The sequence below is a fragment of the Gorilla gorilla genome, chromosome 19 (assembly GCF_029281585.2).
Source record: "Gorilla gorilla gorilla isolate KB3781 chromosome 19, NHGRI_mGorGor1-v2.1_pri, whole genome shotgun sequence".
In the NCBI taxonomy this organism is placed as follows: Eukaryota; Metazoa; Chordata; class Mammalia; order Primates; family Hominidae; genus Gorilla; species Gorilla gorilla.
Window position 1 is genome coordinate 101,627,030 of NC_073243.2, and position 24,881 is coordinate 101,651,910.

Genomic DNA, 24,881 nt, shown 5'->3' on the forward strand with positions numbered 1-24,881 from the left:
TAATAAGAAGAGGAAATGAGGACACAGAGAGGCACAAGGGAAGACCATGTGAGAACCCAGGAGGAGGACAGCATCCACAAGCCACGGAGAGAGGCCTCCGGAGAAACCAGCCCTGCCAACACCTTCACCTTGGACTTCTGCTTCCAAAACAGTGAGGAAGTGTTTCTGCTACGCAAGCACTGGGTCTGCGGTGCTTCGTTCTGGCAGCCCTCACCGATTCATACAGAATGCTATTTATCCTTCTATGACCAAGTCATTCCCGAGAAAACCCACTTTTTGAGACAAAAGCCTTTTCGAGGGACAAAGGCCAGGGCTTGTTCACCAGCAGGGACGGGTCTAATCACACCCACGCTGCCGCGTGTCTCCACACTTCATGCTTTTTATTACTGAAACACCACATGCCTTTTTGATTGAGTGAAAAGCTGTTCCTGATTTATGCTTTATACATTCAGATTTTCAAGTTGGAGTTTATTTACGGTGATATTCACCTATGCTCGGGCTTACAAAACTCGTCTCCAAATGTCTTTTCTTGAGCCCAGTGATGCTGTGTTGCACGCTGAGCTGGTCAGCATTGGATGAGATTCTCTTGGTAAACGCGGGCAGCCTCCAGGGTTAGAGGAGGCAGGGGCTTTATTTCCCCTCCCCATCAGCTCCCAACACGATAGTCACAGTGAAAGCACGTCTCATCCCAAATGCTGCCAAATGGACACTTAGCAAGCTGTCCCCAAAGTCGTCATGTAATCTGTCCCTCTAAGTTTTAGAGGGGCCCACACTTGCTCCTTGGGCCCCCCAGGCAGGCATTCACATGAGTTTTCTCCAGGGCCTGAGCCCTGACCTGGAAGCTAACCTGAAATGTATTCATTGGTATTGGCCTTTTCGAAAACTTTATAAAAGGAAAGCAAATAAAGGATCTTGGATGCTTATTTCCATTCAAGTGGATCACGCTGCTGTCCAGTACATTTCCCCCAGCCACGGACGCTAGGCCAGGCAGAAGGGTCCCTGGGGTCCACCTTTCATAGAAAAGATCCAGCCTCAGCTGCCAATGCCCTTCCCAGGGAGTCTTAGGAGGGGTGGGTAGGGAGCAAAGGGCGAGCCCCTCCACCAGCTTGGAGTCAAGAAGAAGAAAAGCCACTTTTTTTTTTTTAATTTATAGATGGAGTCTCGCTCTAGTGCAGTGGCGCGATCTTGGCTCACTACAACCTCCGCCTCCCAGATTCAAGGGATTCTCCTGCCTCAGCCTCCTGAGTAGCTGGGATTACAGGTGCCCACCACCACGCCTGGCTAATTTTTGTATTATTTTTAGTAGAGACGGGGTTTCACCATGTTAGCCAGGCTGCTCTCAAACTACTGACCTCAAGTGATCCTCCCACCTTAGCCTCCCAAAGTGCTGGCATTACAGGTGTGAGCCACTGCGCCCGACCAAAAAGCCCCTTTTTTGTTTGTTTGTTTGTGTTTTTTTTTTTTTTTTTTTTTTTGAGACAGAGTCTCTGTCGCTCAGGCTGGAGTGCAGTGGCGTGATCTCGGCTCACTGCAAGTCTGCCTCCCAGGTTCACACCATTCTCCTGCCTCAGCTTCCCAAGTAGCTGGGACTACAGCACCGGCTACCATGCCCGGCTAATTTTTTTGTATTTTTAGTAGAGACGGGGTTTCACCATGTTAGCCAGGATGGTCTCGATCTCCTGACCTCGTGATCCACCCGCCTCGGCCTCTCAAAGTACTGGGATTACAGGCGTGAGCCACCGCGCCCGGCCCAAAAAGCCGCTTTTCAAACTGCCCAGCCCCACTTCTGACTCTGCAGTCTCCAAATAGATTATTTTCGTAAAAGAGATCATTTTACTGTTATCAGCTTCTTACACTTAAGGTCCCTAAAAGACACAGTGAAAAGCAATAATGAATCAGGCCCCACGAAGCAGTCACACTAAATTCCCGTTTAGAGAAACACTCACACTACAGGGGTGTGTGATTCAGGGTAAGTTGTATTTGGTGCCAGAATTTTAAAGAGCACTATTTTGACATTAAAATGTATTCTTCTCTGTATTAATGGCCTACATCTTCAGAGTTTTCAATGTTTTCTAAAAGTTTCCTCTTTGGAAAGAAGAAATCTGAAAGTCCTATCATGCCATTCTTCTTGGCGGCTCTAAATTGGAAACAGATAAAGATATTTATTGGTAATTTCTCATCATATACTTAGTAACATTTTTATAAAATGCAATATAATTTAAAAGGTCTACATTTAAAAACTATTTATGGTTGCTCATCAGTAATTCTTACTTCCAAAAATAAAGCATTCTATTTTCTTGTGCAAAGTGCACCAAAACGTATAATAAATGTAGCTTTATTTCTAGGTGAAAAGATGGGTACTATATGCGTAGGTTTTTCTTTTTTGATGACTTGTGATCTCAGGAAAGTGGTGGGAGAAGGGGCTGCTGCACAGGGTCCCAGTTCTTTGGAGGCTTGGGACATGGATTTGGAATGAGATGGAACCACCCATGTCCCAGGCGGCTCTGTCAGGTGGAGTAGCCGCATCAGAGAGCACAAAAGAAGAGAAGAGGTGCGCGGATCGGGCAGGAGAAGGGGCCCAGCATGACCCGGATGGCGGTGCAGAAGCAGAGGCTGTGGGCACCAGGAGGAGAGCTGGGGACAAAGTACTGTGTCGTCCGTGTGACTGCAGACACCAGCCAGGATGGTGTCAAGAATAAGGCAGAGAGAAGGGATGGCTTGGGAGCTGCCGTCTTCCATGAGGACAGGAGGGTTGGAGTGACAGTGGATGACAGAGGAAGAAGGAAAAAGAGGGACCATGGAGTCCAGAGGTTCAGCCCATGGTGGGCAGAGGGGATGTGAGTTTGAAGGAAGGAGAGGAAACGATGTGGAAGGGACAAGGAGACGAGGACGGCTGGGACAGGTGGGGCAGGGCACAGAATGCAGGCTCCACTGGCGCAGGAAGGGAGGTGGAGGCTGGCGGATCACTTGAGCGCCAGCTCCTGGTGCTGTGGCCTGCATCCTAGGTGGCATCATGGCCGGTTGGAAAGGGTGGGAGGAGAGGACGAGACTCTGGGTGGTGATGACAGGCCAGGGGGCTTCTCAGGAGGCTGAGGTAAGCAGGGGTGTGTGCTGTGCCAGAAGGCGGCCCTGGGACCAGCCCCCATTGGTCCCCGTCCCTGGCTTACTGTCCTCTTGGCACTGAACATGACCTGCTGTCTTAAAATCTGCTTGTCTGATGTCTGTCTGCTCCACAGGGCAAAACTCCAGGGGTCAGGGCGTGACCTGTTCACTGACTACATCCCCGGCACCTGCGCCAATGCCTGGCACAGAGCAGGTGCTCAATAAACTGTACTGTGGGCAATTCGAGATGAGAGGTGTGGGGCTCAGGGACAAACCATAACCAGCACTTGGGGGGCAGTGGTCCCAAGGGGAAGTGCCGGGAAGACCTCAGGGACCCCATCTCCCTTGGGGCTGGAGCTTGGAGGACCTGGGCCCTTTCCTGCCCTTGCACCTAGAAGGCCCTTTCTTGCTGTTAACCAGGCTTACTCTGCAGCACCACAGCTCCCCGGACCCTGTGGTTGTTACCACCACCTCTGCCCACCCCACCAGCCCTGGGCTGCTCTCTCTGCCTCCCCATAGGTAGTGCAGGGTGCAGAGTCAGCACCCAATGATGGTTTAGGGAATGAACAAATGAGAACTTCCGCAGGACCCAAGAGCTTTGTTCCTTTTTACTCTGCATCTTGTCTTTAAAGGGAGGATTCATTAATCTTGTTAAAAAATGTTACAGGTGATCAGAACACTGGACAATATATTCGAACGTTAGCTCCAAGTCATGCTTCAGAGCAGAACCAGCCTTACATCACATGCAGCCTGGTGCAAATACAACATAACATGCAATGTGTCGGGGTCATATAGCAAGTTCATCAGAGCGAGAATTGCGTGACTGATGTCAATGACATCCTCAAGTTTCTGCAAATGATCCTGCGTCCGTGGCACTACTGTCAGGAGGTCCACCAGCAGTAATCCATGTCTACGTTTCATTGTGGAGAAATGAATTCTATCTCACTTTTTAAGTTATTATTATTATTATTATTATTATTATTATTATTATTTGAGACGGAGTCTCGATCTTGTTGCTCAGGCTGAAGTGGAATGGCACAATCTCGGTTCACTGTAACCTCTGCCCCCCGGGCTCAAGAGATTCTCTTGCCTCAGCCTCCTGAGTAGCTGGGATTACAGGCACCCACCACCACACCTGGCTATTTTTTTAGTAGAGATGGAGTTTTGCCATATTGGCCAGGCTGGTCTCGAACTCCTGATCTCAAGTGATCCACCTGACTCGGCCTCCCAAAGTGCTGGGATTACAGGCGTGAGGCACCATGCCCAGCCTCTATCTCACTTTTTAACATGCTACAATTTAGTACCACCTGACATGCTGTACATAGGAATCAGGATAGATCTGGGATACATGAGTCTTAATGACAGGATACATTCTCTCCCTCTACAGTTTAAAGAAACCTGAGCCTCAGCCCGCATGGGTGGGAGCCACGGGAGAGGTCAGGCTCCCTTCTGAGGTGCTGCTTGCTTTCGCTGATGGCCTTTGATCTGCGGCTCCACTTACACACACCCTGAGTACCATCAGGTGTGCCTAAACCTTCTGCTAAACACGGGATTCGTTGGGACAAAGTTATTGCAGACAAGGGACGTGATATTGTGAAATATATATTTGGTCTTCAACCCCGCCTCCTGGCATACAAGTAAAATCTGTGGAATCTCCAAAGTGAGTTCTTTCTTTATGCTTGTGATTGGCTGATGGCCCAGGTAGCTTCAGGATGGGGCTGGTCACTGGAGAGCCCAAGGCAGGATTAGAGGGGTGGGACTTTCAGCCCAGCCCAACCTTGGAGGTGGGAAGAGGGGCTGATGGCTTAGGTGATCACTAATGGCCAATGATTTAATCAATCACGAAGCTTCCAGGAAAAAAAAAAAAAACCCTAAAAGGACAGGGCTTAGAAAGTTTCCCGGAAGCTAAACACATTGAGACCAACAGGAAGGTGAACAAGAGCTCATTTGCGGGCAGGGAGGGGATGTACCTCAACTCCATGGCGGCAAAAGCCCCCATGCTCCAGACCCTTCCAGACCTCGCCCTTTGTCTGTCTTCCTCTGACTGCTGGTAGCCTTTAAAATATCCTTTGTAATAAACTAGTAAACATGAGTGTTTCCCTGAGTTCTGTGAGCCATTCTAGCAAATTAATTGACCCAAGGAGGGGTTGCGGGAACCCTGATTTAGAGCCAGTCGGTCAGAAGCACAGGCAAAATAACCTGGGGCTTGCAACTAGCATCAGAAATGGGAGAGGGTGGGGGCAGTCTTGGGGACTGAACCCTCAACCTGTGGGATCTCCCAGGTAGACAGGGTAGAGACGGAATGAGAATGCACAGCTGGTGTCTGCTGCAGGACCGCTTGCTTGCTTTTTGGTGAGGAAAAACCTCCACACATTTGTTCATAGCAGTCTTCTGTGTTGATTATTGTTGTGGTGTGAGAGCAAAGGAAAAACTGAGTTTTTCCCTACAAGGGGGAAGTGAAACAGGAAATTCTCCCATGGTCAACATACCTGAATCCGAGAGAGGGTGCATACTTACATATTTTCCTTTAGAGAGGCAAGGTAGGATTCCGTCTCCAAGGGAGACACATCTGAGTCTAATCTGGCCAAGTAGCGGTAAACGTAGGAAAACGTCTTGAAGGGGATGCGAGCGGGCCCGCCGTCCGGATCGTCCGTGAGGATCTCGCACAGGTGCTTCAGCGCAGTGTTCAAGGACTGGGAGCACCACAGCCAGGTGAGGAGAAAAACAGTTACTCCTGGCATCACTCACATTGAAAGCAGGCATCAGCAGAATCAACCCTCTAGTATATTCGACAGAAATTCTCCAAAAAGTATGCGCTCCATCTGAACTGAGAACTAGGTGAATGTACAATTGCCATAATGAAAAATGAAAAGGAAAGGTTCGAATGGGGTGCAATTGACCAGGAAAAAATTCTAATTCACAGATCTTATTTTCTATTAAAATAGAAATGACTGTTACAGACAAAAGGAAGCATCAATGTCTTTAAAACCAACTTCCTAAGCTAACGCAGAACTGTGCAGCCCCATCTGGCCCAGAGACACACCCGGGGACGTGCTCAGGGGCTGAACGAACTCTGCCACCAGCCAGAGGTGCTGCCTGCAGAGGGCAGGGCTGGCAGCCAACAGCCTGCATGCCTACAAGGAAGCCCTGGGTGTCTGCCAGTGCCTGCTCACCGAGCAGACGGGAGGGCTCTGTCCTGGCTCTGTCCCTGTTCACACAGAAGGCTCTGGGCTCTGTCTCAGCTCCAGAACAGCAACCGGACTTCCTCCCTCAGACCGTTCATCTCCCTCACACTCTTCCAAACTGCTGGGATCATCCCAGACAGCAGCCCACCCTCCGCTTTCAGCGGGAAAGCCCATCCTCTGAGCAGCCTTCCTGCCTCCACACGGCAGACACTTTTAGCACCTGCCCTCCCAGCCAAGTCCCTGCGGGGGTGGGGGGCAGCTAACAGGCCAAGGTCGTCTTCATGAGACCAGAGGCTGCATGGCGCTGAACTGCAGGGCCTGGGCACCAGGGCTCCCCAGGGCCAGCCCATGGCCTCCCACCTCCAACTTGCTCAATTCATCCTTGTTGAAAAAACATGAGCTGTTTGTGTGTTTGTTTGTTTGAAGGAGGTGGGAGAACCATGTAACATAAGATTACTATCTTTTCAAAAGAGAACACATAGCCCAGGTCTCCTTTTCTCCTTCTGCACCAAGACATCATGACCTGCAGCCTTCAACACCCTGGCCAGGGTAAGCTGTGGGGGCAGGTGTCCTAATTCCGCAGCTGGCCTATGGGACCCTCCCCTCAGTCCCCACCTCGAGTCCCTTCTGTGAAGGCCGTCCTTGCCAGAGTGGCTATCTCATACCTGCCTGGATGGTCACGCTGCCTACTGATGAAGGTGAGCTCACACAGGTGGCTGCTTAAACGTAACCCCCCTCGCCAACGCACACACATGGCAACAGCCCTTCATTCCCTCCACGTTCGCCAAGTGCCTGTTACACACCAGGATGTAGCAGTGAACAGACACCTAACGCCTGCTCATGTGGAGATCACGGTCAAGTGGGAGAGCCACAACACCTGGATTCTAGGGTGCTCTGGAAGAGGGCGTGCCTGGAGCAGCAGGCAGGCAGTGCCGGGGTGGAGGATGACATTTTCAATCGGGTGGTCAGGGAAGGTCAGAGCAGGGAGCATGTAAGCACAGACCCAGGGGGAAGGAGCCAGTCATGTGGGATGCTGGGAGAATTCCAGGGGCACTTCTGTGTGCTCCAGAAACAGCCAGGAGCTCCGGGTAGCTAGAGCAGGCCATGGAGAGGCAGGGATGCGGGAAATGAGGTCAGCGGGATGGGGTGGGGGCAGATCACGGAGGTGTTTACAGACCCAGGGAGGACTTGGGCTTTGGCTGGGGTCTACGGGAAGGTGTCAAAGGGTTTTAAACAAAGACGGAGCACTGTGGAGTGTTTCTAAGGAGTCCTTCTGCCAATGTGTGAAGAGAAGTGATGAGGGTGGAAGGCAGGAACCCAGTGATGAGGGTGGAAGGCGGGAACCCGGTGAGGAGGGTGGAAGGCAGGAACCTGGCAAGGAGGCTGCTGGAATAATCCAGCCAGGGGCCTGGGAAGGGCCGGACTCAGCCTCTCCTGAAGGTGGAGTTACCAGAACTCACTGGTGGTTGCATGTGGGCAGAGACAGAACCATGAAAAGTGGTTCCAATGTTTGGTGCCTGAACAGCTGCAAAAGTTCCAGAGAGAAGCTGAGTTTGGGGTGGCTTCCACTGACATGTCTGTCAGGCGCCCAGTGGAACTGGTGACTCAGGTGGCTACTTAGTAGGCCTAGCGCTCACAGAGGAGACTCGGGAGCATGGGCGAGATGGGGTATACATGCGGGGTGGTGTATACAGGTGGGGTGGTGTACACGGGGGGGATGGTGTACACGGTGGGGGGATGGAGCATACAGGCGGATGGTGTACACGAGGGGATGGTGTACACGGGGGGATGGGGCATACAGGGGGGATGGTGTACACGGGGGGATGGTGTACATGGGCGGGATGGTGTACACGGGTGGGGTGGTGTATACAAGGGGATGATGTACACGGGGGGATGGTGTACACGAGGGGATGGTGTACACGGGTGGGGTGGTGTATACAAGGGGATGATGTACACGGGGGGATGGTGTACATGAGGGGATGGTGTACACGGGGGGATGGTGTACATGAGGGGATGGTGTACATGGGTGAGATGGTGTACATGGGCGGGATGATGTACACGGGGGGATGGTGTACACGAGGGGATGGTGTACACGGGCAGGATGGTGTACATGGGGGGACGGTATACACGGGTGGGGTGGTGTATACAAGGGGATGATGTACACGGGGGGATGGTGTACATGGTGGGGATGGTGTACATGAGGGGGATGGTGTACATGGGGGGGATGGTGTACATGGGGGGGATGGTATACATGAGGGGGATGGTGTATATGGGCGGGTTGGTGTACACGGGGGATGGTGTACATGAGGGGGATGGTGTACACAGCGGGATGGTATACACAGCGGGATGGTGTACATGAGGGGGATGGTATACACGGGGGGATGGTATACATGGGTGGGGTAGTGTATACGAGCAGGATGGTGTATACAGCCGAGCCCCACGAGGTTGCCGAGGTGGGAGGACAGTGCATGGACATGCTATACCACAAAGAGCTGGGGAGATGAGGGACCAGCATGGGGACTTGAAAGGCACAGCCAGGAGGGAGGCTGCTGGTGAGTGAAGAAAAGCATTTCCTGGTGGAGAGAGCAATCTCCTGTGTCAAAGCACACAGGACAGGACAGGAAGGACAAGGACTGGCGGGTGGCACAGGATTTCCTCGGAGCCCGGTGCTGTGCTGGAGCCGGCTCATGAGCCCACTGCTAAGTTTCCAGCAGTTGTGTGAGCTGGAGGACTTCACCTTGGCAGCCTGAACTCAGCAGCAGTGGGAGTATTTACACCACATCGCTTGGCAAACATGACTGAGAACCAGGACCTTCCCAAGCAGGCTGGTACCCTGCAGGCTGCTGGGGTGGGGTGTGAGGGCAGACTGAGAGCTCCTGCTTGCAGCAGCCACGGAGGTGGCTGGCATCCCTGGGGAATCGCCTGCAGGGATAAATCTGGGGCTGTGCTTCCAAGGGAAGCGCAAGAAACAAACACAGGAGGGCCAGGGTGGAGCACCATCCTCACGGGGGAGCTGCAGATGCAGGGAAAGGGCCACTGCAAGCCAGGCCTGGACTGTCCGGCTCCACAGGACAGGCTGTGTCAGGAATAAACCCGACATCCTCAGGGACAGGAAAGGGCTCTGAGCCCTCTCCAGGCTATGGGACAAAATGAGCCTTCCCTACAGAACACCATGGTCAGAGCAAGGCTGATAACACAGCCCGCTGTCCTCCTCTGGGAGTGAGAATAATGACAGTCACCTCGTGTGGTTACTGTGAGGAGCAGACAGACACCTTGGCCAGGCCCAGAGGGGCTCAGCAATCACCCAAGTCACCCAGCCAGGACTGGAGCGCAGCCGGTGGGCCTCTGAGCTCACCCCAGGGACTACTCCATTTTATTATGTCTAGCAGCCGCCAGGTGGGCTCTGGGAACAAGACCTGGGGCACAGACGTCGCCTATCTGAGGACCCAGATATTTGGCTGCAGGAGATGGAGCCCTGAACAGAACTGATCTCCCTGTCCCCAGTGGCCTGATGGGGCAGTTCCTCCCATTTCCACCCCCTTCCCATGCCAGCAGTGCTGGTGGCGGCTGCACCTGGTGCTGCCGAGGTGGACAGCACGGTTAGGGGGTGAGTGCAGCTCCCAGGGCAACATGATGCTCTCTCTAAGAAAAGTGCAGAACCCGCTCCGTGGAGCTGCAGGCACCGCTCCAGGACCACTGCACACGTGGCTCCTCTAAAAGACTGTCCCCAAGACAGGACTTGCTCAAAGCAGAGTCATGTATTTCACAATCCATGTTCCTTGCTTGAAACTCTCAAAGACATGTTGTTATGATGGGATTTGCTTTTACACTGGACACAAATGGAAGTCCGTCACCACCGTGTGCAGGACTGCGGGGCCTCAGGAAGGATGAGTTGGAAAGGAAGGAGTTGGCGTGGATGGAGCAGGCAGATGAGATCTGTGTAACGCGCTGTTCCAAGGCTTCAGAGGAAGCGGTATTTAAGGAAAAATACATCAAAACACTCGAGCATCACTTCCTCTGCAAAGGCGTGATGACACTACCCATGTCAACGTTTCTGACAATAACATCTTCAGCAATTTTTATATCCAGAAGGATTCATAAGGCAACTTGCTTCATCTTGTGCTGCGAGTTACATTTCTTAACATTTGTTTCTCAATTCCAAAGGCCTGTGGGTGGCACAGTCACTTGCACAACAGCCAAAAGACCCTCTCCTTGGCATGACTGCCCCTTGCTGCCGTCTGTTGTGTTGCTGATTTATTCTCCCATGTGCGATATGTGCTGGGCAGAGGTGGCTGGCAAGCTGCACTTAGTTTTTTTGTTTTTTTCTTTCTTTTTTGAGATGGAGTTTTACTCTTGTCACCCAGGCTGGAGTTCAGTGATGCGATCTTGGCTGACTGCAACCTCCGCCTCCTGGGTTCAAGCGATTCTCCTGCCTCAGCCTCCTGAATAGCTGGGATTACAGGTGCACACCACCACGCCCAGCTAATTTTTGTATTTTTAGTAGAGACGGGGGTTTCACCATGTTGGTCAGGCTGGTCCCGAATTCCTGACTCCAGGTGATCCACCCGCCTTGGCCTTCCAAAGTGCTGGGATTACAGGCGTGAGCCACTGCACCCAGCCAAACACTTAGTTTTTAACCAAGTATTTACACCTGATCCATAATCTGAAATTCAAGTGGAGATGAGTGAAGAGCACAGGCACGAGGGCACCCACTATTTTCCGGGCATTTTCGGCATGCCAACTCTGTGGGGTTTTTCAGTTTCCAAATTATAGCTGCTCTCATGATGACACGAGGCCCCTCAACAGTCACCTCACACCTCCCCAAGGGCACCTCTCAGCTGGCATGGAAATGAAAATGGGCCCGTTTTACACAGAATCAGAACAAAGGAGGTCCCCCTCTGAGGCACGGCTGCCTGTGCTGGGGGTAGAGACCGGACTTCCAGTGAAGCTGTGCCTCTGACCCAGCACTGGTTTTTAAAAGCCTCTGACCCAGCACTGCGTTTTCAAGAGCTTAAGGGCCTTTTCATCGAATTCTATTATCCTCTAGAGTTTCCTAATTTAAAACCATTTCTGGGGCTGACAGCAGGTAAGGGTAGGAGGCCCTGAATGGGAAGGAGCAGTTCACCCCGTGGCTGGGGTGTGATATCCTGTGCAGGACAGGGATGGGGAGGCCACAGCGGCCCGCATCAGTGGCCCATGGGAATCTCCGGCGGACGGGGCAAGGTTGGTCAGTGGAGCGTGGCCCCTGCCTCTTTCCCACAGAGGGAGGGACATGAGCAATCAGGAGAACTGCAGCTGGGGCCAGGGGAGTCAGGAGCCTGAGCAGCTCCTTCGTCTTCAGGGACAGCTTCCTAAACACGCCTGTGGCCTCAGGCTCCCACTGGGGGGTGGGGGCGTAGCTGTGTCTCCTTCTCATGGGCTGCAGGGGCTATGAGGAATTCTGTTGGCCTTTCTTGGACACTTCCAAATAGGCTTTCGAGCCCTAGCTGCGGAAACCTGGAAGGAAACGGCAGCGAGGAGTAAGCCAGGATGCAGCCTCTGTCACTGGTGCAGTGCAGGTGGCCGTCACATCGGACCAACAGGGTACCGCCATAGGTCAGTCACTGAATCTGACATGCTGTAGCACAGCTGGATGGGGCGATGTTCTGAGAGCTCCAAAGTGTGTGTTGTCAGGAGGAAGCCGAGGTTGAATGCCTTCCAGGGGATGAATCACTTCAGGACACAAAATGATTTTGATGATCGTCCCGAGGAGTTGTTCTTCTCCAAGACAGGAAATCTCAGGCGTAAACTTGAATAAGGTGGTCCTAACCTGTGGGCTGCACACTCCTTGGGCTACGGAGCCACTAGGAGGAATCCTCCCCTCTCCCCACTTCCAAGTCACCTGTTGTGACTCAGCTTCTCTCTGCCCTGGGGCACCAGCCTGCAATCCTGATGGTGCCTTCCTCAAAGGGCTGTTGGGAGGATTCCAGAGAATACACACGCAGGGCTCTGTGCACTCCCGCACACGGTTAAACCCTAGAAATCATGCCCAGTGCGTGCACCGTGTTCAGATGGAAAACTGCGTTAGACACGTGTGCATCTGTGGTTGTAAACGAAGAGAGATGCTTCTGTGACTAAGAAAGTTCAAATGCGTTTCAAAGCCTGACTAAAGTCAATGTGATTTGTTTTGATCATGACAGACTGACTCTGTCAGTGTCAGTATGGGGATGAAAGACTTGGTTCACAATTTTCTTATCTTAAAAAAAAAAAGATCTCCATGCTTAAAAGACAAAACAAAACATTTTGATCCACAGCTTTAATGCTCAGGATCATTAATGGCATTGTAGAAATGGAAAAATAAAAGTCAGCCAGGCTCTGTGGCTTGTACCTATAAATCTCAGAACTTTGGGAGGCCAAGACAAGAGGACTGCTTGAGCTCAGGAACTGAGATCAGCCTGGGCAACATGGCAAGATACTTGTCTCTACAAAAAATAAAAAATTAGCTGGATGTGGTGCTGCATGCCTATAATCCCAGACTTGGGAGGCTGAGGTGGGAAGATCGCTTGAGTACAGGAGGTTGAGGCTGCAGTGAGCTATGACCATGCCACTGTACTCCAGCCTGGGTGACAGAACGAGACCCTGTCCCTTAAAAAAAAATTTTTAAATAAAAGCCACAACATACAAATATGGTCATTTCACCATGCAAGCACATCAAAACATTGAGAAAGAGGACAGGAATCTCTTAACATCCAGATGGCAATTTAATGTCCTTGTTCACCTGCCTGGGGCAGCTCACAGTGCCCCTTAACCTGAGTTGATAGCTTTTGATGTAATAAGTAGAGCAGTGTTCAGGGCTTCAAGGATATAACAGAACATCAGCTCCAAGAGTCTGGTGATGTTTGCCCGTTTTGTTCACTCCAGAACCTGCAGCACTTAGAACAGGGCCTGGCACAAAATAATGCACAGTAAACATTTGTGGAATGAATGGTATGTATGACTCAGAAATTGAAGCAGAGGTTTCCAGTCTTTTTAGAGATCTTCAACTCGATGAATTTGACTAGAGTGATTTCTAAGAGAAATAAATGTAAACAGCACAGAGAGTACACCTGCCACAAGCCACGCCCCCGCCATAGACGCAGGGAGCAGGAATGACATCTATCCCGCTCACGCAGGCAGCGGCTAGCCACCAATTACACAGCATCCTATGTGAAATAAACTTCTGCAGGTGGTAATCCACTACAAATTCTTCTCATCGCACTTCACTTCTTTATTTCCTCCTTTTTGAAGGTATTTTTTTAAAGCATAAAAATGAATGCTTATGACGCTGAACGACATGAAGAAACCCCTCCTTGAATTCACAGCTTTGTGTTCTTAGCACACCTCCAAGCCACCCAGGGCCAACAAGGTCAACAACACAACTGTCCACACCAAGGCCTGGCGGGTCCGAGCACCTCCTGTCTACCCAGCGCACCCCGACACAGGTGTTTGAACTCGTACTCAGCACTCTGTGGGCCGCGGGAGCCAGGGCAGAGCAGGCATCCCTGGCAGCAGACATGGACCCCAGACGAGCACACGCTCCTCTGAGGGAGGAGAGGTCAGCTTCCACACTTGAACCTGACCCTGAGTCTACAGCCGCACTGGACCAGAGCAGACGGTGGCTGTGGCTTTCTACAACCAGGAGGGGCCTCCAGCACCTATGGAAGGAGTCAAGGGCAAATCTGGAGTCCTGCTGGCAAAGGTGGCTCAAGTCAGGAGACAGGCAGGAACCCGCAGTGACGCACAGCATGATTCCTGGTGTCAATTTATTCTCTATGATAGGAAGAACCCAAAAGAATGTGTGCTGTTTGTGATGTCTCTTCCCCAGGAGTCAGCTTAGACGGCCAAGCTCTATCCTTAACACGATGTCTCCATCTAGTGTCACACACTCTACATGGACAAGAGGCCTTATTTTTCAAATCAGATTCAATTGTGTTTTAAATCTAGTGCTTAATTTTCACAATTAGGAAGGTGAAAACTATAAAGATGGATCCAAAAACATGAATTATTCTACTTTCTCATCATTTTAAAATCAAAATTTTACAACTAAGCTTAGAGGCAGAAACCACCAACATTAATTCAAACATCGCGTACAATTTTATATTGTTAACATATCGATTTCAGGGCCGGGTGCAGTGGCTCACACCTGTAATCCCAGCATTTTGGGAGGCCGAGGCAGGCAGATCACCTGAGGTCAGGAGTTCAAGACCAGCCAGGCCAACATGGTGAAACTCCGTCTCTACTAAAAATACAAAAAATTAGCCAGGCGTGGAGGTCCATGCCTGTAATCCCAGCTACTTGGGAGGCTGAGGCATGGGAATCACTTGAACCTGGGAGGCGGAGGTGGCAGTGAGCCCAGATCGCACCACTGCACTACAGCCTGGGTGACAGAGCAAAACTCTGTCTCAAAAAAATATATACACACACACACACACACACACACACATATATATTTTAGGCTGGGCGCAGTGGCTCACACCTGTAATCTATAATCCCAGAACCTGAGGCTGGTAGATCACCTGAGGTCAAGAGTTCAAGACCAGCCAGGCCAACATGGTGAAACCCCATCTCTACTAAAAGTACAAGAATTAGCTGAGCATGGTGGTGCATGCCTGTAATCCCAGCTACTCGGGAGGCTGAGACAGGAGAATCACTTGAACCTGGGAGGTTGCAGTGAGTCAAGATCACACCATTGCACTCCAACCTGGGTGACACAGTGAGACTCCATCTCAAAAAACATATAGCTAGATACAGATATAGATAGATAGATTAGATAGATAGATAGATAGATAGATAGATAGATAGATAGATAGATAGATAGATTTCACAGAGTTCCAGATTAACAAAGTGACATAAAAATGTCTCCAATAATTAAACGTATTTGCCTTTGTCTATCTTGATAATACCCCTGAGACACTCCCCTGGTGCCAGCTGCACCTGTCCTTGCTACTGGAGGGTACCGTGCCTGCCAACATCCAGGCCTTGGCACAATTAGCCCGGGGCTGACAGGAAGCACCCCCATTGCCTTTGAGCAGTTACACAACAAAACTCTTGCTCATTCTACAGCCACACCACACCCGACTCCCTGAGAGCACGGAGCTTCCCACTGGGGCCATCCGCAGAGCTGGTGAACTGCGCCACACTCAGATGTGACATGGCGGAGGAAGGGAATGAACAACGTGGCCTGTGATGTACAGATGAATACATCTAGTCATATAATTTAGGATGAAAATTTCAGAAAATTACTGACAACACAATTGTCTTTTCATCAAGTCAAAACTAACTAAAATTCCACAATGTACCTCTTGCGGGACACACAGAAGCATGTGTTTCAGAGGCCAGGAAGCGAGAAGCAGGAACTTCAGAAATGTCATTGCTTCAGGCCACCAGGCAGGGGGACAGGACGTGGGAGGAGGCCACGGGTGGTTGGAAGAGACTGTTGGTGCGTTAGTGGCCACATTGGGTAGCCTTGCGGGTGTTTACCACCACCCATTTCAAGTAATTTGTTTTAATGAAAATGGAATGAAAGAGCTCTGTGCATGGAGCAAAGCTGAGTGAGGGCTGTGAAGCAAGGACCAGTTATACACACTGGGGCCACAGACTGAAGGGAGGGGGTAAAATCAAATTGTTCATCTATGTAGTAAAGGGAGCTGGTTCTCCTTTCTCTGCCTCCTTTCTTCATAAGCTTCACATGGCAGATGCCTGGTTACTCTTCCTTCACCCAACCACCATGTCTCACCGCAAGACTTTAGCTGAGAAGACTGACTCTGGGTTTGCAAAGGAAGCCCTGCCAACATCATCCCAGCTCCAACCTCTCCCTTCTCGCCCCAACCTCCCAGGCTCGCCTCGTCACCTGGAGGATCATGTCTTATTCCTAAGTTGCTTGGCTTATACTCAAACATCAGCAAAATCTCACTGTATCTATTAGTTATTAATAATAGATTTCTAAGGCCGGCGCGGTGGCTCATGCCTGTAATCACAACACTTTGGGAGGCCAAAGTGGGCAGATCACCTGAGGTCGGGAGTTCAAGACCAGCCTGACCAACATGGAGAAACCCTGTCTCTACTAAAAATACAAAATTAGCCAGGCATGGTGGCGCATGCCTGTAATCCCAGCTACCAGCAACTCGGGAGGCTGAGACAGGGAATCGCTTGAACCTGGGAGGCAGAGGTTGCGGTGAGCCGAGATTGCGCCATTGTACTCCAGCCTGGGCAACAACAGCAAAACTCCATCTCAAAAAAAATGAATAAATAAATAATGATAATAGATTTCTACTAAAGTAGAAAATAATTGTATGCCTCTTTCCACAGATGAGCAAAACAGTTATCAGTTTACAAAATGATTTGTAGTTTTAAAAAGTCACTGATGCATTTTCTTCTAAAACCTAAATATATTTTAATAGTATCCATATCTTTCATCTACTATTAACTTTTAAACTGAGGCATTCATAATTTCTGTAAATTAAAATAACTGTACACCTGAAAATATTAATATAATAGGCCTGGAGCGGGGGGAAATGCTTTTCTAAGACAAAGTTACTAAAGTGTTTCCTTTAGTTACTGAAACCTAAATTATTTTTAAGCTGGGACCATGATGACACAGAATTACTAATATGCTGTTTATAGGTACATACCCCACCAAGCATGCTGCATCCAAGTGCTAAAAAGTTTATCCACTTGATTTTGTTTTCACAAGGATCCAGCTGTAAGAGCGCTTTGAATTTTTCCTTCGGCAGGCACAAGTTCTTCCACTTCTGCTCAAGATCTGTTAATTCCACATACCGCTTCTGGTGACACTGTTTGGAAAACACAGTATGACAATTTATGTATGTTTTAAAACCTGGGAAACAATGAATGCTGTGAATATTCAACATACACCAAGTAACCCGCCCCATGCAGGGGACAGATGAACTCCAAATGCTTGACAGGGGGTTCTGTCAGCCCTGGGGAGGGAAGGCAGGGAAGGCAGCGAGCGGCAACCTTTTATTTCTTTAATGAAAAAAGGACAGTGAAGCGAATACGGCATCAAGTTATGACTTAATGAAACAGGCATACTGATATTGAGTATACGATACTCCACTATCTGTCTGAAATGCTTCACAATAAAAAATAAACCTCAGTAAAAAACATTTTAAAAATCCAGCCCCTAATCACATTAACAGTTAGATAGGAAAGATCTTAAAACTGAAAATAAATGTATTTCTTCTATTATATATTTATTTGTTAATTTTTGGACAGTCTCATTCTGTTGCCCAGGCTGGAGTGCAGTGGCATGATTTCGGCTCACTGCAACCTCCACCTCCCAGGGTTAAGTAATTCTTCCGCCTCAGCCTCCCAAGTAGCTGGGATTACAGGTGCGCACCACCACGCCCTGTTAAGTTTTGTATTTTTATTGGAGACAAAGTTTCACCTTGTTGGCCAGGCTGGTCTTGAACTCCTGACCTCAAGTGATCTGCCCGCCTCAGCCTCCCAAAGTACTGGGATTAAAGGCATGAGCCACCATGCCCGGCCTTCCTTCTACTATTTTAAACAATCTATCAAAACTGAAAACTTCTGCAATCTGCTAGCAGTATCTTGGATGAAAAGGCTTTGAGCAATTTCAGCATGTCTTTTCCCAAGCTACACCATTCAAGAGTTCTTCATTTCCCTTAAGGTAGCCATGGAAAAGTCCTAGTTTCAGAATTCACTGTATCCTGCGCAGAAGCACAGCACTTCACAGTGTAGAATGGGGATAAGTCAGTTTGAAAATCAAGGTTATGCCACTGGTGTCTCTTTCAGCAAAAGAACCGAGTCATGAGGAAGGCCTCGCCTTGCTCCGTGACCCACTTTCTAGTAACTCATGTCTCTAAAAACAGGATGGCGTGTGGGGCAAAGAAGTGAGGCAGGAAGGGGGCCCAGGCTCTCCACAGCACTGGACACCAGAGGCTGCTGCCCACCTTGGGGGCCAAAGGCCAGCCCCGCCTTCCAGACAGAGAAGGCAGAGGCTTACTCAGGCCTGCACACAGCTTTCACAAACACACACCTGGAGAACGGACTGGAAACCCCCCGGTTCTGAAATTTTGTATGTTTTGCCCAGCAGAATCTAGTGTCATGTAAATTTTGTATTTAAAAGAAATTATATTTCACTTTTCTAAAATCTACCCCTGGATAGTTACTTGGGGCTGTTGAAGCTAGAAAAAGACCTCCCGGACACAACATATTTCTTCCTTGAATCAACCTTGACGATGTGTGGCAGGGAAAGCAGGACTTCAGGGACCTCGGGAGGTTTGAAATACATTGCTGGGGTGTGCCCCGCTCTGTCACCAACGCACAGTGAACAGTAAGGAAAGCACAGGCCAGCTGCCTGAGGCCAGAGACCGCGCCCCCCCATACCTGCTTGTGCAAAACTTTCAGGAGTCCTTGAGTCAGGCCTGTGTCTGTTTTCTGGGTTGCCGTGGGCATTTCCATTCTGTCCTTTACAGGAAGTGGATCTCCTCTTGACAAAGCTGAAAAATAGCTAATAAATAACAGACATCTCTGAAAGCTCATCAATACACAAAAAGCAGCTATGCGATCCAATTTCTTAAATAACCCCCCAAAACAACGGTGATTAGGAAGGACAGCTCTGAAGACCAACATCCCGGGCTTATGTCCTGGTTCCTCCACTTAGCTCTCTGACATAACCTTCTCTGCATGCCTTAGTTTCTCTGTTGGCAAAGGGGATAATGAGACTCCCTGTTGGAGGGTTGGGGAGCACTGTGTGAGAAGGGCTTGGCGCCGTGGCTGGCACTAGCAGAAGCTCCTTCAACATGTGTGATTCTTCCCCTCCTCCCTGCCACTTCACAATCAGCTGGAGTTCCATGTATTATTCTTTCTTTTTTTTCCTAAATTTTTTGAGACAGGGTCTCACTCTGTCACCCAGGCTGGAGTGCAGTGGCATAATCATGGCTCACTGTAGCCTCGACCTCCCAAGCTCAAGGGATCCTCCCGCCTCAGCCTCCTGAGTAGCTGGGACTACAGGCACACACCACCACACCTGGCTAATCTTTTTAATTATTTCTTACAGAGATGTGGTCTTGTTCCATTGCCCATGCTGATCTGGAACTCCTGGCCTCAAGTGATCCTCCCAGCTTGGTCTCCCAAAGTGCTGGGATTACAGGCGTGAGCCACTGTGCCTGGCCGTCTTCCCACTTTTGACAGGTGGGTTTGGTCTTGCTGCTTTTTGAGGTGCTTGACTTTAAGCGTCTCTGCATATTCAACCCTGAGGCAGCCCAGGAACACACAGGTCACCTACTTCCACACTGGGAATGGCAGGTGCTGGCCTGGCTCCCATCCCCCCACCCCCACTTTTCCTGCCTGGTATTGTTCCCCTTAATTGTTCCTTTCTGGGACACTGATATTGCTGCTTATGTTGGGGGCAAGAGTGGGAAACTGTTGGGGCAATAAGTCAAGAGGGAACCCACACCCAGCCTCTGGCTCGTGGTGGGAGGGGGGCCAGGCAAGACCTTCTGAGAAACTCACGCCCCTTGGTATCTTTGCCAGAGGTGGCGATGCTGAAGCCACATCATTTGGGGCCCTAATGACTTTAGCATGATGAAAAGAGACAGCATATCCAGGAAAATGAACATCAAAGCATCCACCAGGGCCACAGATAACAATTTTAAAGCCATGGGTAGTTAGAAACATTGCTACAGATAAATATGGATAAGTCGATATCTGATAGACTAAAATAAACTTCATATCTCATCCTTTCTCTCTCCTTACACCCCTCAAATTTGACTTTGTTTCCTTGCTTTGTAAGACAACTTCAGCTCCATTTTGTGGCTTTGTTAATGATTTGAAGGCAGCAGTGAGTTAGACAAACGTGAACCTAAAGACCTAAAGGGTGCGGGTGAAGAATAGGTGCCTCGTTTTGCCACATTCCTACTAATCAAGGTTTTCACCTATTTCATGGGGGTAATTCCTCATAACTCAGGCAAGGAATCCCGAGCTAGATACAGCCTCTGGAGGCAGAGTTCTCAGTGGGGGATAATGCTCCTCCTCTTTCCCCCACCCGCCACCCTCCTCCCCAGCCAAAAGGCATTTGGCAATTTCTGGAGACGCTTTTTTTTTTTTGAGATAGAGTCTCGTTCTGTGGCCTAGGCTGGAGTGCAGTAGCGCCATCTCAGCTCATTGCAACCTCCACCTCCCAGGTTCAAGCTATTCTCCGGCCTCAGCCTCCTGAGTAGCTGGGATTACACATGTGCAACTCCAAGCCCAGCTGATTTTTTATATTTTATTAGAGACGGGGTTTCACCACGTTGCCCCCAGGGTGGTCTCAAACTCCTGAGCTCAGACAATCAACCCGCCTCAGCCTCCCAAAATGCTAGGATTACAGGCTTGAGCCACCGCACCCGGCCTGGAGACATTTTTGATTGTCACAACAGAGGGTGGATGGTACTCCAGTGGGTGCAGGCCAGGAGGCTGCTAAGTCCCATCATGCACAAGATGCCCCTTCCTCCTGTGCCCTCCCCAACTGTCAGTAGGGCCGAGGCTGGGAAAGCCTGCTTTTGAGGTGAGACCAACTAATGTTACCCTCTGCCAGTTCCTTGAGGCACACGCCAGCCAAAGCAGCCTCTATTACTTGACTGATTCTTACGTTCATTGTCCTGTGTGAGGCACAACTGCACAATGGTGTCGTAAGGAACAGCCGACTCCCCTCACAGTGGAGTCCACAGGCTTAGGGGGAGGCTGGCTCATCTTTGATATTTGCCCACCTGAAAAGCTCCTTTGAAAAGAACCCTAACCTGAGGAAAGAGGAATGCCTACTTGCTTCATCTTTTTTGTTTGTTTTTTCTTTTTTAGACAGGCTCTTGCTCTGTCACCCAGGCTGGAGTAGAGTGTTGTGAACATGGCTCACTGAAGCCTCCAACTCCTGGGCTCAAGTGATCCTTCTGCCTCAGCATCCTGAATAGCTGGGATTACAGGCATGCGTCACCACGGCCGGCTAATTTTATTTTTAGTACAGACAAGGTCTTGCCACGTTGTGCAGGCTGGTCTCGAGCTCCTGAGCTCAAGTAACCTGTCCGCCTCGTCCTCCCAAAATGTAGGGATTACAGGTGTGAGCCACCGTGCTCAGCCTACTTGCTTGTTCTATAGCAGTTATGTCCATGGGTATCCTGGTTTCCTGTTTTGGTTTTGATGGTTTTTCTTCTTCCTGTCTCCACCCCCTTCTTCCTGTGCTGCTTCCTCTTCCTGGAATCCTCTCCACCCCGCCCAGGCCCCAATCTCTCTGCCTACAAAATCTCTCAAGGACCAAGCCACTACTTTGCTTAACTTTCATGACCCTTCATTTTTGCACTTACCAAGTCCCGCCTTACTCAAGTTACTTTTGAATAGCTCTCCCTAACAGATTCTGTCCTGTGACAGCTGAAACACATTTGAACCTACAGTTACATATATACTGCCGAATGAATAATACCTGGGTTTTCTCCTAAACTCACAAATTGTTCTTGGTCAGGCGCGGTGGCTCAAGCCTATAATCCCACCACTTTGGGAGGCCAGGAGGGCAGATTACTTGAGGTCAGGAGTTCCAGACCAGCGTGGCCAACATGGGGAAATCCCCGTCTCTACTAAAAATACAAAAATTAGCTGGGCGTGGTGGCACGCACCTGTAATCCCAGCTACTTGGGAGGCTAAGGCAGAATTGCTTGAACCAGGAGGCAGAGGTTGCCGTGAGCCTAGATGACACCAGCGCACTCCAGCCTGGGCCACAGAAAAAGACTCTATCTAAAAAATAAATAAATAAATGGCTCTTGAGAGAAATTGGTAGCATGGTACATTCGGAAAGTTTCTGATTAAGTCTCTTATTTATTTATTTTTATGATGGAGTCTTGCTCTATCATCCAGGCTGGAGTGCAGTGGCACGATCTTGGCTCACTGCAACCTCTGCTTCCCGGTTTCAAACAATTCTCCTGCCTCAGCCTCCCATGTAACTGGGATTACAGGTGCGTGCCATCACACCAAGCTAATTTTTGTATTTTTAGTAGAGATGGGGTTTCACCATGTTGGTCAGGCTGGTCTCGAACTCCTGACCTCAGGTGATTCATCAGCCTTGGCCTCCCAAACTACTGGGATTACAGGTGTGAGCCACCATGCCCAGCCTGATTAAGCCTCTTAAAGTGAAGTTTAGGCCAGGTGCGGTGGCTTACACCGGTAATCCTAGCACTTTGGGAGGCCCAAGTGGATAGATCACCTGAGGTCAGGAGTTCAAGACTAGCCTGGCCAACATGGTGAAACCCCATCTCTACTAAAAATACAAAAATTAGCCGGGTGTGGTGGCAAGTGCCTGTAATCCCAGTTACTTTGGAGGCTGAGGCAGGAGAATCGCTTGAACCCGGGAGGCAGAGGTTGCCGTGAGCCGAGATCTCGCCATTGCACTCCAGCCTGGGCAACAAGAGTGAAACTCCGTCTCAAAAATAAATAAATAAATAAATAAACAAAGTGAAGCTTAACATAACTGTCTCTAAGGTATTACTAAATATAATTTAATGTTCCAAGAAGATGTTGCTAAATCTTGGAATTTTTTGTAGAGTACAAACTCTTATAAATCCTTTTATTTAAGCTTGAATAATGGTTAAAACCAGAGGCTATATTTCTTTAGTAAGAACTTTGAAAGAGTCTTTCAGAAACCATTGATAAAAGCATTTCTCAGAAGGCAAGCACTGGATGGACAAGTAGCTCAGTTGGTGGGTAAAATAAGAGCCCCAAAGGTATCCAGGTCCATGTTCCAGGAACCTGGGAATGTTACTTTACATGGTAACAGGGATTTTGTGGACTGATAAGGATCTCGGGTGGGAAAACTGCCCTGGACTATCTGGATGGCCACTGAATGCAATCACCAGTGTCCTTGGAAGAAGGAGGCAGAGGGAGATTTGAAGATGCTGGCCTTGAAAATGGAGGAAGGGGACATGAGCCAAGGAGTCCAAGAAATGCAGCTCTAGAAGCCAGAAAAGGCAAGGAAACGAGCTGGGTTTTCCTGAGAACCACTGGAAAGAGCAAAGCCCTGTCAACACCTTGATTTTAGCCTAGTGAAACTAATTCGGACTTCTGGCCTCCAGAACTGCAAGAATGTATGTCTGTGTTTTAAGCTGTCAAGTTTTGTGGTGATTTGTTACAGCAGCCGAAGGAAACTAATTCACCTTGGTTATAGAGTTTAGAGAAAGCTAGCAAAATTTGGCTGTTTTTTTTTTTTAAATTAGTTTTCTTATTAAAAAAAAAATACAGATGGGGTCTTGCTGTGTTACCCATGCTGGTCTCAAACTCTTGGGCTCAAGTGATCCTCCCAGCTTGGCCTCCCAAAGTGCTGGGATTACAGGCATGAACCACCAAGCCCAGCCAAAATTTGAAATGTTGATGACTAAAATATTTAAATTAAATTTACACCTGTGCTGACTCTTGTCATCATAAAAGTGAGTTTTTGTTTTACATCTGTTTATTGAAAAGGGGCAAAGAGCTCTCCTGTAAAACCAAGAGGATTTCTTTTAATGCCTCTAAGATCTGTTGACTTGTAACTTTGAGATTATGAATGTCTGTTCCTGGAAAGTGTTGGAATGTTCGTGGCAAAAAATAAACTGTGAAGCTTCATTTGCTGGACAGTTTACCCTGAGCACTCTAGGGATGATGACCTCAGTATGACCACGGTCGTTCCGGTTCTAATAAATTTAACCAGCTCTGGGTATACATAGCTCTGAGAGGACTCTCTGCAGATGAGGAACTTAGTTAGCTAAAATATTCCTCTTTGTAAAGTCATTTCACAAAGTGACTGCAACCGTGTAATTTTTTTAACATAACGTAAACACTTTTTTGCCCAATGCAATTGCTTTGTTAAGTTTTAGTCTATCTTCATCATAAACACTTTTAAACAATTGAGTTGCCATTACGTTGTAGGTAAGTGAGCATTTTGCAATGATTTCGGGTCTCATAGTCGATAAATCGAAATGGTTCCTAGATAAAACACTCAAGTATAGATGTCACCAATGCTAACGGGAAAGTTTTGCCTGATACTCTTAAGGACGTTGAGCGCCGCGTAGGGCCCCTGGTCCGGGAGGAGGGCTCTCTGGGCTCGTCTGGCTTGGGTATGTAGACCGGACAGCTCCCCGGGCCGAGGGCGCTTACCCCGCGGACCACTGCAGCACGTCGGCCGGCTGGGTGCGGATGGCAGCCTTGGTGAATTGCTTCAGGATGTCCGGCAGCTCCGGGGGAATGTGGATCTGCTGAGCGCAGAACATGGTGTCGGGAAGCGGCATCGCTCTCCGCAGAAGGGACCAGGCTGGTGAATCGCGGCGCGCTGCGAGGAAGAAGGGCGGCTGTCGGCTAGGACGCGGTGGACCCGCTAGCAGCGCGGGGCTTGGGGCCAGGGCCGCCTCCCATCCCGTTCCCGAGGTTGGGGCCGGCTTCGCGGGGCTCTTACCCGCTCCTCCGCGGGCTTCGGGAGAAATTCGGACCAACTGCCACTCCAGCAACACCCTAGACCCTGCAGTTCCCGAGCACCAGCCGCCACTACGGACGCGCTCGGTATCCAGGCAACCGGGACGCGAGCAGGCCCCGCCCCTGGAGCCG

The 24,881-nt window shown here is 49.6% G+C and overlaps 2 protein-coding genes across 3 annotated transcripts; both read right to left on the reverse strand.

Annotated features, from left to right (window-relative positions):
* Positions 1 to 1,958: 1,958 nt before the first annotated feature.
* ROPN1L (rhophilin associated tail protein 1 like) lies at positions 1,959 to 24,857 on the reverse strand. Of its 2 annotated transcripts, XM_019013374.4 has the most exons (6): positions 24,733 to 24,857; positions 24,438 to 24,609; positions 18,675 to 18,798; positions 16,937 to 17,098; positions 5,620 to 5,795; positions 1,959 to 2,137 (listed from the first exon to the last, which is right to left on the reverse strand). In XM_019013374.4, the coding sequence occupies exons 2-6, from the start codon at positions 24,566 to 24,568 to the stop codon at positions 2,038 to 2,040; spliced, it is 693 nt and encodes a 230-aa protein (XP_018868919.3). In that variant the 5' UTR covers positions 24,569 to 24,609; positions 24,733 to 24,857; the 3' UTR covers positions 1,959 to 2,037. The 2 variants fall into 2 exon arrangements, with proteins under 2 accessions (XP_018868919.3, XP_063556912.1); XM_063700842.1 differs by having other exon boundaries at positions 24,438 to 24,857.
* Positions 2,144 to 3,537, reverse strand: LOC109023882 (uncharacterized). The gene has a single exon (XM_019013373.3). It carries the CDS (start codon positions 3,013 to 3,015, stop codon positions 2,290 to 2,292), a length of 726 nt encoding a protein of 241 aa, XP_018868918.3. The 5' UTR covers positions 3,016 to 3,537; the 3' UTR covers positions 2,144 to 2,289.
* Positions 24,858 to 24,881: the final 24 nt, after the last annotated feature.

What these genes read in the sequence shown, in the direction of transcription:
- LOC109023882 (XM_019013373.3), bottom strand. Translation starts at nt 3,015, where the DNA reads ATGATGCCACCTAGGATGCAGGCCACAGCACCAGGAGCTGGCGCTCAA.
- ROPN1L (XM_019013374.4), bottom strand. Translation starts at nt 24,568, where the DNA reads ATGCCGCTTCCCGACACCATGTTCTGCGCTCAGCAGATCCACATTCCC. An exon ending in GATGCAGCATGCTTGGTGGG is followed by an intron (nt 5,796 to 16,936) that starts GTATGTACCTAT and finishes TGGTGCTCCCAG; the next exon opens with TCCTTGAACACTGCGCTGAA. An exon ending in GCCTCTCTAAAGGAAAATAT is followed by an intron (nt 2,138 to 5,619) that starts GTAAGTATGCAC and finishes TTTCCAATTTAG; the next exon opens with AGCCGCCAAGAAGAATGGCA.